The 13,805-nt window shown below is 40.0% G+C and overlaps 1 protein-coding gene across 3 annotated transcripts in view; it reads right to left on the bottom strand.

Annotated features, from left to right (window-relative positions):
• DDX46 (DEAD-box helicase 46) overlaps window positions 1–13,805 on the bottom strand; it is a 73,634-nt gene continuing 59,829 nt past the window's right edge. Inside the window, exons 19-23 of one of the 3 annotated variants that reach the window (XM_019028207.3) lie at window positions 12,627–12,803; window positions 11,522–11,740; window positions 10,226–10,370; window positions 2,199–2,272; window positions 1–552 (exon numbers count right to left, since the gene is read on the bottom strand). In XM_019028207.3, the coding sequence (XP_018883752.1) occupies window positions 505–552; window positions 2,199–2,272; window positions 10,226–10,370; window positions 11,522–11,740; window positions 12,627–12,803 (663 nt within the window). In that variant the 3' untranslated portion in view covers window positions 1–504. Of the gene's footprint in view, window positions 553–2,198; window positions 2,273–10,225; window positions 10,371–11,517; window positions 11,741–12,622; window positions 12,804–13,805 lie in introns of those variants that run through there. The other 2 variants (XM_019028208.4, XM_055386646.2) reach the window with 2 other exon arrangements.

The raw sequence follows: 13,805 nt of genomic DNA, 5'->3' as shown, positions 1-13,805 counted from the left end.
CCATTTTGTAAGACTTCTATTATAACATTCTTAAATCCAGTTCATATTGTTCCAGAGTCATGTAACATTTAAGCTCAAGGTGGGGACACAAAATATGATAGTGAATTTTACCTTTTCTTAGGAAATGATCACAATTTCATTGAAAGTACAGGATAAAGTGAATAGCCCCTTAACGACTTGTGTACTTTATTGTCTTCAATAGAAAGTTCAAATATTTCCAGTTTTTAAACCTCTAGAATATTATCCGGACATTTAAAATATTGATATTTAAGTTTACATTAAAGGACATCATACTCTGAAAACAGGCTGGCTTTAAATATAGTTTGACTGATTGTGGGGGTACTTACGGACAGATTTCTTTACCAAGTACCAGTTTCTTATATTTAAAAAAAATCAGCAAGATACAATTTTAAAAATCTTAATTTACAATACATTGTAAACTGCAGACAGCAACTGTCACATATATCATAGACCAGCACAGGTAAAAATCTTTTTTCCGGATGTCTATAAGACTTTGTATCTTCCTTTATTTGTTGGTTGGTATGAATTTTGCTGTAATAGGAAATAAAAGATATGTCATCAGAGAAAGCAAAACAAACAAACAAACAAACAAAACAAAAAAAACGAACCAACCAACCAAACAAACCCAAAAGGAAATATTTAAGATCATTTCCTTTGCCAACTTATAAAACTATTGGTTATTTAAAATTTTAAATGTTAATATTACTGCACTGAGAAAGGAAAAACTATTCAATAACTAATGAATTCTCTGTTCACTCAACTATTCCTTAACAACTATGTTTTGAATCAACTTAATGGTGGTAGCATCTATGGGCACAAGATTCTTTTCGATCACTCCTTGGTGAAATAGTATTAAGCACATGATTTAACAGCTGTTTTACTTTTTCCCTCTTGTTTTGTGAACCCACTTTTCATTAAGCTTCTAACCACCCCCACCCCCCCACAAAAAAAGGAATGCTCTGTGAGGGGAATTTTAGAAAAGCTCTCAGAATTACACTTAAGAGAAAAGACAACGTTTCCTTTCAAAGGAAATGTACACACTGTAGGGAGTGTTTATAAGCTGCAACTGGCACTAAAGACACAAGGACATGTCTACCTCCTTGGGAAAGGCAGTCTGTAAAGGGCTTTTTCCAAAATCAAATTAAGTCATTGTTTAAGTTTAAAGACACTGACAACACCATGTGTTGGCAAATATGTATAACAACTGTAATTTTCTACACTTCTGGATTGAGTGTGAATTGATGTAACCTCTTTGGAAAACTATTTAGCAATACCTAGCCTATAATTAACAATTCTACTCCGAGGTATATACCCAAGTAAAAAATCATGCTAATATATACCAAACGCACATGGAATAATGTTCACAGAAGTGTTATTCATAAAAACCAAAAATAAGAATAGCCCCCAAATCCAATATATAAATATAAATTAATTGTTGTATAATCATATAAATATTATATGGCCATGAAAATGAATGAATTATTGCTACATGCAATAACATGGATCGATCTCCTCAAAATGTTGAGTGAAGGAAACTAGATGCAAAAGGTGCAAACACATGATTACACTTATGTGGAGTTCAAAAACAGGAAAAACTAATCTATGATTTTAAAATTCACAATATAGGGCCGGGCGCCGCGGCTCACGCCTGTAATCCCAGCACTTTGGGAGGCCGAGGCAGGTGAATCATGAGGTCAGGAGTTCGAGACCAGCCTTGCCAACATAGTGAAACACCATCTCTACTAAAAATACAAAAATTAGCCGGATGTGGTGGTGTGCGCCTGTAATCCCAGCTACTCAGGAGGCTGAGGCAGGAGAATCGCTTGAATGCAGGAGGCGGAGGCTGCAGTGAGCCGAGATCGTGCCATTGCACTCCAGCCTGGGTGACAATGCAAGACTCAGTCTCCAAAAAAAAAAAGAAAAGAAAAGAAAAAAAATTCAAGGTATGGTTTTGTTGGGGGGAGATTAATAGTGACAAGAATAGACACAGAGAAGACTTCTGGGATATTAGTTATGTTTTTTATTTCTTGATCTGGGTAGTGACTACACTGGTATGCTTATTACTTTGTGAAAATTCATCAAACTATATGTTTATGATTTGAGTACTTGTCTGTATTTATATTTCAATAAAACACTTATTAAAACAAAACAAACGAAACTTTAAGGTTTTCACTCACCAGCCGGATCAGCTCTTCTTTTATGAGCCTGGTGATTTCTGCCTTTGCTTTCTGCACAGCCAGTTCATTGGCACCTGGTGATTGAGTGGAAAGCATATTATTCACATTACTAAACTTACATTGTGTTTACCCATATCATGGAGGTCCAGGAAGAAACACTGTAGGTGACTTTCAGAAACACTGTACTGCCTGCCAAGATAGCCATTTAATGCCTGGTGGACCATTACCACATTATATAACGGCTGCTTATTATTTTGATTACTTTCAGAGTTTCAAATGTAACCACTGAGGTCACATTATGTGTTAAGAGTTCCTAGTATGGTGATTAAAAAGAGTGGAATAAAAAGACTATTAGTGATTTGTCCAGAAGACAGTAAGAGAAGGCTAAAGGGAAATATAACTTCCTTGGTTTATTCATTTAGTAAGTATTTATTAGACATTTATGATGTTCATTGAAGTCTACAAATGTTTCAGAAGGGTCTCGTCTGAACAAAATCTTTAAAATGAAAGGAGGACTAGCCAAGTAGAGGGAGGAAAGATACCACAAGAGTATTTTGCAAAGGGAATTACATGCGTAATGGTACAGAGTTAAGACAAGCATGCTTAATTATTGAAGAATAAGAGAAGCGTAGCGTGGTTGGAAAAGGAGTGTGAAAGAACACCGCAAGATAGCTGACTGGATGAGGTAGACTGCAGACATTCATTCACAGTTATCAATTTCATAAACATTAAGCACTCACCTCTCACATACTGTGAGACATTTAACATATAAAGAACAAATTCATGCTCTTTAAAAGCTTACAGACTAGAAAAACAAACTGGTAAAGATATCACAACAGGATGAAAAGGAAGTAGTTCACAAACTTCGCTTTTAAATACCACTTTTAGGAAGCTTTTCCTGACTCTTAAAGGCACAGTTAAGTGTTTTTTTCCTTAGTGCTCTCATAATATTGTATTTATACCATCACAAGAGCACACTTTTGAGGTAGAATGGACAAGATATTTTTTCTGATGGGATATGAACAGTGAAAAAGAGAAACAAATTAAGATATTAAGAGCTGGCTGGCAAATGAAAAAAGGTAGAAGTAATAAAAGAATATATTGATTCCAGGAGGAAAACAGGTGTTTTTTGGACAGTGATAATGGGTGAAATTTAATTCTAAAATTGCTGTAGTTGAGGTGCTCATTAGACATCCAATTGGAAATATAGATGAGGCCAATGGAAATATGGACCAGAAGTTTAGAAGTGGCAGAGATTAGAGAGCCATCAAGGGTAGGCTGGGTAGAATCTGGAGCCAATGGACAATGCCAGTGAGTAGGTAAGTACAGATAGGCACCACATTGCACACTGAGAAGAGAAAAAGAGCTGAATCAAAGAAGACTAAAGATTGAAATGTCTAAGAATAAAAGGAGGACTGGGTTTGCAACGTAGAGAGCTATATTTTTATCATTCCGTGTATTTTTAAAAAACACAAATGAGGGAAAGATTTATAATAAACGAGAAAATTTCCCCCCATATTAGAAATGAGTAACTTTTCTGTCCCCAGAGAGAGACAGAGACGGAGCTAGAAAGAGAGACAGAAACAGTTTCACAACAGGAAGGAAAAGGCCAAGGGTATGGCTATGAAGTCATAGCAACATATCTAATTTAAATCCTATACCTCCACTAGCCACTAACCACAACACTATAAAACTACGCGGGGAAGGTGAGTGCTGGAAGGGAAGAGAAACAGAAGAATCAAGACCGAAGTCAAACTGAAAATTACAACAAAAATGAAATTTAGGAGGAAAACACGTTGCTTGGTATGAGTTGGTGTGAAGCTTGTTGATATTTTTGTGCAACTTTAAAAGGAAGGAAAATGACACTCTCACCTAGATTTAACTGGAAAATTAATTTTCCTACTTTTATCAGAGCCCGACAATTTGGACCAGTTTAAATTCTCACTTATGTAACTTCTTGTAATAGGTTACATATGTTTATAAGCAGCTATGAAAAAAAGGGCATTTCCTTTCATTGGTCCTAAAACAACTGTGGCTGCTTTTAAGGGATTCTCCACTAGTAAAAAGAGAGGGTCACAGAACAGGCTATATAAATTATACAGGCTGACTAGGCATGTAAGTCCTTCCTGTTCTCCTTCCCTTTGCCTGGTGGGAGGCCTGGAGCTGCTGAGCCAAACAGAGCCTCCAAGGAGCCAGCCAGGCAGTGGGGTCCCTCCAATTACAGAACTAGAAACAGATGACACTAGGCTCATTCCACAGTAGCAACACCTGTTTTCATCCTGTTAGTGTTTAGTTGAGTTTGGAGTTTCAAAAACTAAATGATCCTTTAAAAAATCTAATTACCTCTGAAAATTCTAAAAGATTTAGATCACTTAAATTACCAAACCCTAGCTCTTATTCAGTATCATTATATTTCTTTTTCTTTTCTTTTCTTTTTTTTTTTTGAGACAGAGTTTTGCTGTTTTTGCCCAGGCTGGAGTGCAGTGGCGCCATCTCAGCTCACTGCAACCTCTACCTTCTGGTTCCAAGGTACTCAGCCTCTCCAGTAGCTGGGATACAGGCTCCCGCCACCATGCCCAGCTAATTTTTGTATTTAGTAGAGACGGGGTTTCACTATGTTTGCCAGGCTGGTCTCAAACTCTTGACCTTGTGATCCGCCCGCTTTGGCCTCCCAAAGTGCTGGGATTACAGGCATGAGCCACCGCGCCCGGCCATTATCATTATATTTCTAGATTATTCTTAAGATTTGCTTTCAACAAAGTTGCTTTTTTACTGAGGAGACTTGCTTAGATTATTATAAAAATTAGACGTTATTTCCTGAGTGTAAATTGACAGTGGAGACAAATGACCAGAACCATTCTAGATGAAAGGAAAACTACATCGGAGCTGTGGAATCAGTGAATATCTCACTTCACATCACTTGGTAGTAGAGATGTGTTCTGATAAAGTTATACATAAATTGAAATTTGATATATCAATTATACCATACTAAGCAAACACTGCATTTAAATTAATAAATGAATTACGAAAAGAATTCTTTTTCAAAGCAAATAATCACGTCTCTCACTTACCTCTTTATAAGGCAAGCAGTTAAAATATTAATTTTGCTTAAATGATACCCATGTATTCAAGCAGAAAATAAAATCCTGACTCCATGTACACCAAAGGTTTTATTGCCACATTCCTCTATCATTGTCTTCAGCCTGTATGATCTAATTAACACAGTAGCAAAGACCTGTCCAGTTCCAACTACAGAAACACATCAGCTTAAGTTTTCTCTGCTTGAAGACCCAGGGGTCAGCAACCCCCATTTCACTATGTAATAAGAAACAGTGTCACCTGAGTTAGAAACATACTGGGTCACTGGCAGACCAAAAGTATTTCAGGATACACAAAAGGATGCCATTTTTAAACCTGACTTCAAATAGATCTAAGTCAGTTTCTCATAGTCACAAACATGAAGAAAAAAGTGTAGTTTGCCTAGTTCTGGACACACATCCTTTGTATGCCATTTAAAAATATGTATGAAACTTACCATGACTCAATGGTAGAGTGGCAAAAACATGGAAAACATAACAGCTGTATTTGCCGGGTGTGGTGGCTCTCGCCTGTAATCCCAACACTTTGGGAGGCCAAGGCAGGAGGATCACAAGGTCAGGAGATCGAGACCATCCTGGCCAACATGGTGAAACCCCATGTCTACTAAAAATACAAAAATTAGCTGGGTGTGGTGGCATGTGCCTATAATCCCAGCTACTTGGGAGGCTGCCAGGAGGCAAAGGTTTTAGTGAGCCAAGATTGCACCATTGCACTCCAGCCTGGCGACAGAGCGAGACTCCATGTCAAAAAAAAAAAAAAAAAAAAAAAAAAAAGATGAAATTAAGAAATTCTCAGATAAACAAAACCTGAGTTAGTTGCTAGTATACCTGCCCTACAAGAAATACAAAAGGAAATCCTCCAGACTGAAGTGAAAGAACCCTAGATTACTTGAATGAGGAAACAAAGAATACTCATAGCTACATAAGTAAATATAAAAGTCAGTATTATTTTTAGTTTGTAGCTTCTCTTTATTTCCTGTATGATTTAAAAATTACATAAAATAATTATGAATCTATGTTGAAGAATACAGAATGTATGAAGATGTACAGGTCTGGGCCCAGCATGGTGGCTCACGTTTGTAATCCCATCACTTTGGGAGGCTGAGGCAGGAGGATCACTTGAGCCCAGGAGTTCAAGAACAGTCTGGGCAACATAGTGAAAACCCATCTCTACAAAAAATACAAAAATTTAGCTGGACATAGTGGCGTACACCTGTGGTCCCAGCTAAATGGGGGGCTGAGGTGGGAGGCTTGCTTGAGCTGTGACTGGGTCATTGCACTCCAGGACAGGTGACAGAACAAGACTCTGTCTCAAAAAAAGATGAGTATGTTTGGGAGGCCGATGTGGGAGTACACGAGAAGCCACGAGTTCAAGACAAGCCTAGACTGTAACACAGCAAGACCCTGTCTCTAGAAAAAAAAATTTTTTTCATTAGCCAGGCATGGTGGCACAGGCCTGTGGTCCTAGCTGTTCAGGAGGCTAAGGATAGAGGATCACTTGAACCCTGGAGTTTGAAGCTGCAGTAAACTATAATCTCACCTTTGCACTCCAGCCTGAGTGACAGATCAAGACCCTGTCTCTTAGAAAAACATATACAGGAATTTTGTGTCAATAACAACAAAAAAATAGATGGGACTGCATAAGAGCAAAATTTTTGTATAGTATTAAAACTAAGTTGGCATTAATTGAACTACGTTGTTATGAATTAAGATATTAATTGCAATCCACTGAGTAACCGCTAAGAAAATACCTGGCTGGGCACGGTGGCTCAGGCCTGTAATCCCTGCACTTTGGGAGGCTGAGGTAGGCAGTTCACCTGAGGTCAGGAGTTCAAGAACAGTCTGGCCAACGTGGTGAAACTCCATCTCTACTAAAAATAAAATTAGCCAGGCATGCATCTGTAATCCCAGCTACTAGGGAGGCCAAGGGAGAACTCCTTGAACCCGGGAGGTGGAGGTTGCAGTGAGATGAGACAGCATCATTGCACTCCAGCCTGGGCAACAGAGTGAGACTCCACCTCAAAAAAAAAAAAAAAAAAACACCTAAAAATACATATAGCAAAAGAAACAAGTAGGCCGGGCGTGGTGGCTCCTGCCTGTAATCCCAGCACTTTGGGAGGCCAAGGCAGGCAGATCATGAGGTCAGGAGATTGAGACCATCCTGGCCAACATGGTGAAACCCCATGTCTACTAAAAATACAAAAAGTAGCTGGGCGTGGTGGTGCTTGCCTGTAGTCCCAGCTACTTGGGAGGCTGAGGCAATAGAATCGCTTAACCCTGGGAGGCAGAGGTTGCAGTGAGCCGAAACTGCACCGTTGCAGTGAGCCGAAATTGTGCCACTGCATTCCAGCATGGTGACAGAGCTAGACTCCCTCTCAAAAAAAAAAAAAAAAAAAGAAACCCAGAAACAAGAGCAAATCAAAATGGCACACAAGAAAATATTGCTTTAACACGGTGGGGCGCAGTGGCTCATGCCTGTAATCCCAACACTTTGGGAGGCAGAGGCAGGTGGATCACCTGAGGTCAGGAGTTTGAGAACAGCCTGACCAACATGGTGAAACCTCATCTCTACTAAAAATACAAAAATTGGCCGGGCGCAGTGGCTCACGCCTGTAATCCCAGCACTTTGGGAGGCCGAGGCGGGCGGATCACAAGGTCAGGAGATCGAGACCATCCTGGCTAACATGGTGAAACCCTGTCTCTACTAAAAATACAAAAAAAAAAAATTAGCCGGGCATGGTGGTGGGCGCCTGTAGTCCCAGCTGCTTGGGAGGCTGAGGCAGGAGAATGGCGTGAACCCGGGAGGCGGAGCTGGCAGTGAGCCAAGATTGCGCCACTGCACTCTAGCCTGGGCAACAGAGCAAGACTCTCTCTCACAAAAAAAAAACGAAAATTAGCTAGGTGTGGCGGGGGGGCACCTGTAATCCTAGCTTCTCGGGAGGCTGAGGCACGAGAATTACTTGAACCCAGGAGGTGGGAGTTGCAGTGAGTCGAGATCGTGCCACTGCACTCCAGCCTAGATGACACAGTGGGACTTTGTCTCAAAAAAAAAAAAAAAAAGAAAAGAAAAGAAAAGAAAAGATTACTCTAACACAAAAAAGGCAGTTAACTGAGATCTTTTATAATGCAGGCATTTATAGCTAGAAATTTCTCTCTAAGCACTGCTTTCACTGAATCCTGTTTAAGTTTCACGAAGGTACTGAAGACTGAACTGTACATTTTTAATGGTTAAAATGGACAAACTTTTGTTACATGAATTTTACCTCAATGTAAGTCCTAAATAGCAAAAGACTGCTACAGATTTTAAAAATAGTTCCAAATGGAGACAGTACCATCAAGAAGTAGAGGTCTAGCCTGGCCAACATGGTGAAACCCCAACTCTACCCAAAAATACAAAAATTAGCCAGGTATAGTAGCACATGCCTGTGGTCCCAGCTACCCAGGAGGCTGAGGCACAAGAATCGCGTGAACCCTGGAGGCGGAGGTTGCGGTAAGCCAAGATCGTGCCATTGCACTCCAGCCTGGGCGACAGAGTGCTAAACCCTGAACTGACTACAATGCTATGGTGTCAAGGAAATGAAGCCAGAACAGATGGTGCTATTATCTAGCAGTCTAGTTCTGTCTTGCTTCCATTTCACATAATGTCAGAAAACAAAAACAAAAACCACTTAAAATATCAATAACAAAGATGTTCAGATTAAATATAAATAAAGTGGGCTGGGCGCGGTGGCTCATGCCTGTAATCCCAGCACTTTGGGAGACCAAGGCGGGTGGACCATGAGGTCAGGAGTTTGAGACCAGCCAGGCCAGCATGGTGAAACCCCGTCTCTACTAAAAATACAAAAATAAGCCAGGCATGGTGGTGCATGCCTGTAATCCCAGCTACTTGGGAGGCTGAGGCAGGAGAACTGCTTGAACCTGGGAGGTGGAGGTTGCAGTGAGTCAAGATCGCACTACTGCACTCCAGCTCTGGGCAACAGAGCAAGACTCCATCTCGGGGAAAAAAGCAAAACAAAACAAAACAAAAATCAAAAACATAAATAAAGTGTGACAGGGTGTCCTACTATGCAGTAGACTAACACATCAGAAAAAACAAAATAGGCTGGGTACATTGGCTCATGCCTGCAATCCTAGCACTTTGGGAGGCTGAGCGGGGGCGGGTCCCTTGAGCTGAGGAGTTGGAGACCAGCCTGGGCACCAAAACACAACCCTGTCTCTACAAAAAAGACAAAAAAAAAAAGTCAGGTGTGGTGGCATGTTCCTGTAGTCCCAGCTACTTGGGGGTGTTGAGGTGGGAGGATCACTTGAGCCCAGGAGGTTGAGGCTACAGTGAGCTGAGATTGCGCCACTGCGCTCCAGCCAGACAAGATAAGACCCTGTCTCAAAATAAATAAAGATGGAAATGCCTCTGGAATGAATTCATTCATGAATGTATGAAATAAAGTTAAAAACCAAATCTGATTGCTGTTACATAATGTATTATTTATATCCGTTAGGTTGTGGCATTGTCTACTTGTTATTTTGTTAAAGGTATAAACTTTCATGGGCGTAATTTCACAGGCAATATTTGCCTAGATAAACATTCATTAAGTGGACTAATACACTTGATTTACTTTCCAACCTAAACTTAGGCCAGAATATTCCACTTACTAGAAGCATAAACAGGTCAGTCCTTAAAATGTAAGTTTTCTTTTAATTTTCAAATTTGACTAAATTGCCAAAACTGAGTCTTGCAAACAGATCATTTACCTTTGCATATGTACTGAAATTCTTCTATATAAAGACCTCAAATGTCATAAGATTTTTTTTTCAGAGGTGTTTCTTACTTTCAGTTCTCTCTAGAATTGACCTCACATGCTCTTTGCGTTTATTGCATCTACATCAACCTTGATCTAAATTCAAGATTGAAACAGAACTAACAGTACATACTTTCAATTGCCAAGTAAATCTTCCGCTCGCCTTCCTTGGGTTCTTTGCCAGGAGGGAAGTAGGTTCCTCTGATTGTAATTGCGGCTTCAGAGTATTCACTGATTCTCTGCAGAGCTTCCTTAGAGGTAACTTTCCACCTAGCAGTCTAAAAGAAAAGGTAAGGAAAAGAAAAATCACTTCATAACAGGACAAAAAAATCCAGGAATGCTGACAAAGACTAGGCTGGCTGATATCATATTATGGTCTCCCTCTCCCTCCCTCCCTCTCTCTCTCTCTCTCTCTATATATATATATTTTTTTTTTTCTTTTTGAGACGGAGTTTTGCTCTTTTTGCCCAGGCTGGAGTACAATGGTGCAATCTTGGCTCACCGCAACCTCTGCCTCCCAGCTTCAAGTGATTCTCCTCCCTCAGCCTCCCGAGTAGCTGGGATTACAGGCATGGGCCACCATGCCCAGCTTATTTTTGTATTTTTAGTAGAGACGGGGTTTCACCATGTTGGTCAGGCTGGTCTCGACCTCCCGACCTCAGGTGATTCACCCACCTTAGTCTCCCAAAGTGCTGGGATTCCAGGCGTGAGCCACCTCACCGGGCCCTATGGTCAATATTGAGATCATTATTGGCCAGGCGTGATGGCTCACACCTGTAATTCCAGCACTTTGGGAGGCTAAGGTGGGCGGATCACCTGAGGTTGGGAGTTCGAGACCAGCCTGACCAACATGGAGAAACCCCGTCTCTACTAAAAATAGAAAAATTAGCTAGGCTTGGTGGTGCATGCCTATAATCCCAGCACTTTGGGAGGCCGAGGCGGGCAGATGACCTGAGGTCGGGAGTTCGAGACCAGACTGAACAACATGGTGAAATCCTGTCTCTACTAAAAATACAAAAATAAGCTGGGCATGGTGGCACATGCCTGTAATCCCAGCTACTCGCGAGGCTGAGGGAGGAGAATCGCTTGAACCCGGGAGGCAGAGGTTGAGGTGAGTCGAGATCGCAACATTGTACTCCAGCCTAGGCGATAAGAGCAAAGGTCCGTCTCAAAAAAAAAAAAAAAAAAAAAAAAACAACAAACAAAGAAAACAAAGATCATTATTAATACATACCTGCATCATAAGTTCATTTAGATCCTAATTTACCTTGAACATACTCATAAAAATCAAATTTCTATTGTTATATCCTCCATTTAGGTAAAGAGTGAAGGAGCTATTAAAATGTTCATGGGTTTTAAAGATGAGATTTTTCCTCCAAAGAAGAGTTGTTACTTCACAATAAAAAAAAGGTTTAAACCTGTTACTTGCCTGTGGGAAGTCATTGATCTCTAATTCTTCTTCATATCTCTTAAAAGATTCATTCTGTCCACCATCCTGTCTCTCTTCTTCTTGTTTCTCTAAAGGCACATAATTGAGCTTGGCATTGATCTTTTCAGCAAGTTGTTCTGCAATGGTTTTTGCAGAAACAGTGGGAGCCAGAATGGTGCCACCTCTAAGAATTGCATTGGTGGCCTGCTGCATCACATCCTGTAGTTAAAGAAGACTTAGTTAAATCTCACATGAGGGCAGAGACAAGAGTAGGGACCACACCACAAATTATTCTCTGAAAAGCTACTAACTTTGTATGCAAGTTTAATAAATAAACCTTTCTAATGCATAGTCTCATTGATATGTGTGATTTAGCAATATATATTTATAATGTAGTTTAATGTACCTCCTAGTGGATAAGAAAACTGGAGAACATTCAACTCTATTAAATATTCTACTAGATCATAGAGATGTAGTTGATAATTAGCTAACTCTTGATGTCAGACACAGTAAATATTTCGAAAATCATTTGCATACTCTAATTCCTAGGAGTCTCCTCCGAATTTGAATGTTTGTACTACTACCATCACTGAGCTCCTTCATCTCTATGACCCAACCCAACATTACAAACATTATAGTTAATGACTGCCTCAAAAGCTTCAAAATAACAAGCTTCCAAGAAAAAGATAACGTGAAATATTTAAAAATCACATTTCTCCACTGTTTAAGACCATATTAATTTGAGTCATGTAACTAGGTGTTTGTATATCCAGGGAGTTGTGTGCCCAATAAAAGCAGATAAAGAAAGAAAAAGAGAATTATTAATACATCTTTAAGATTTTGTTAAGACTCATCAGAATACTACCCTATAAAACTACCTGTGGCTAACAGTTAGAAATTCCAGAATAGGCACAAAGTCCTCAGTTAATAGCACTAGAGAAATCATCCAAATGCAATTATCAAAAAATTCTGTATTGAGAATGTTAAATTCTCACAAACTCAATGTCTAGGACAACTTGTTTACTTGTGCTCAATATAATTCCTGAAAAGTAAAATCAAAGAACTTCTTAAAAGTATTGACTGAGATTTGGAACAAATTACTTAATACCTGAGACTCGATGCCCAAATTCTTCTGGGCATTGATTCTAAGAGCCAATCTCTTAGCAATTTCTAATTTCTCAGCATTTCCTGCAGTTGGAGCAGGAACACTTGATGTTCCAGGAGCAGCCATATCCTTTACTCTCTTCTTTGAATTAAACATGCTTTCAATTTGCTCATCAATCTAGATCAAAAGGAAAAAAAGGACTAGTAAAAAACTGAATTAGAAATACCAAATTAAGTTATTCTACAGAAATAAATAAGGAATGTTTCCACCAAAAGGCTGGAATCAGATAGTTATATTTACACAAATCCTACTACACAGATCCATGGGAAAATATACCACCTATTTGTTAAAAGTCACGTTTCATTTAAAAAATCAGTTGTCTATGGTGGGGAGAAAAATAGAAAACAGAGAAACAACACTGCATGAACCACGTCATCAGACTCCTGAGAGGACCAGAAACTTCATCCCTGTTCAATAAATGAGGAAACATGTGCTTTCAAGACAGAATAGCCAATAGGATGCAGCTGACTTGCCCCAGGGCTCAGGCCTTGAGACCAAATTATACTGCAATGAAAGAGGCTGGAAGAAGGACTATAACTCAAGGTCAGTGGCCTACTAAAAATATAGTCAATAATTCTCAGGGGGAGTGATATAACATGTTCCCAAGGCAAAGCTCTCAAAACTCTTTCCCAACCCATAAAATCCAATTGGATTTGCCTTAAAAACTGGGTAACTGAACCAGAAAAGGCTTATTCCCTTATTCCTTTGAATCAAGAAAGGAAAGAAATGCAGGTTGTTTCCCCATCAAGGCAAGTGCAATGATGAAAGCTTTGCTTTGACAGGAGTCACATGAGCCCTACTGCTAGGTGCATTTCTTTTTTTTTTTTTTTTTTTTTTTGAGACGGAGTCTTGCTCTGTCTCCCAGGCTGGAGTGCAATGGCGCCATCTCAGCTCACTGCAAGATCCGCCTCCCAGGTTCACGCCATTCTTCTGCCTCAGCCTCCTGAGTAGCTGGGACTACAGGTGCCCGCCACCACACCTGGCTAATTTTTTGTATTTTTAGTTGAGATGGGGTTTCACCGTGTTAGCCAGGATGGTCTCATCTCCTGACCTCATGATCCGCCCACTTTGGCCTCCCAAAGTGCTGGGATTACAGGCGTGAGTCACCGTGGCCAGCCT

This window comes from Gorilla gorilla, chromosome 4, assembly GCF_029281585.2.
Source record: "Gorilla gorilla gorilla isolate KB3781 chromosome 4, NHGRI_mGorGor1-v2.1_pri, whole genome shotgun sequence".
Taxonomy (NCBI): domain Eukaryota; kingdom Metazoa; phylum Chordata; class Mammalia; order Primates; family Hominidae; genus Gorilla; species Gorilla gorilla.
Note: the sequence above shows the minus strand (reverse complement) of the source record. Positions and strands in the feature narration are given on the sequence as shown.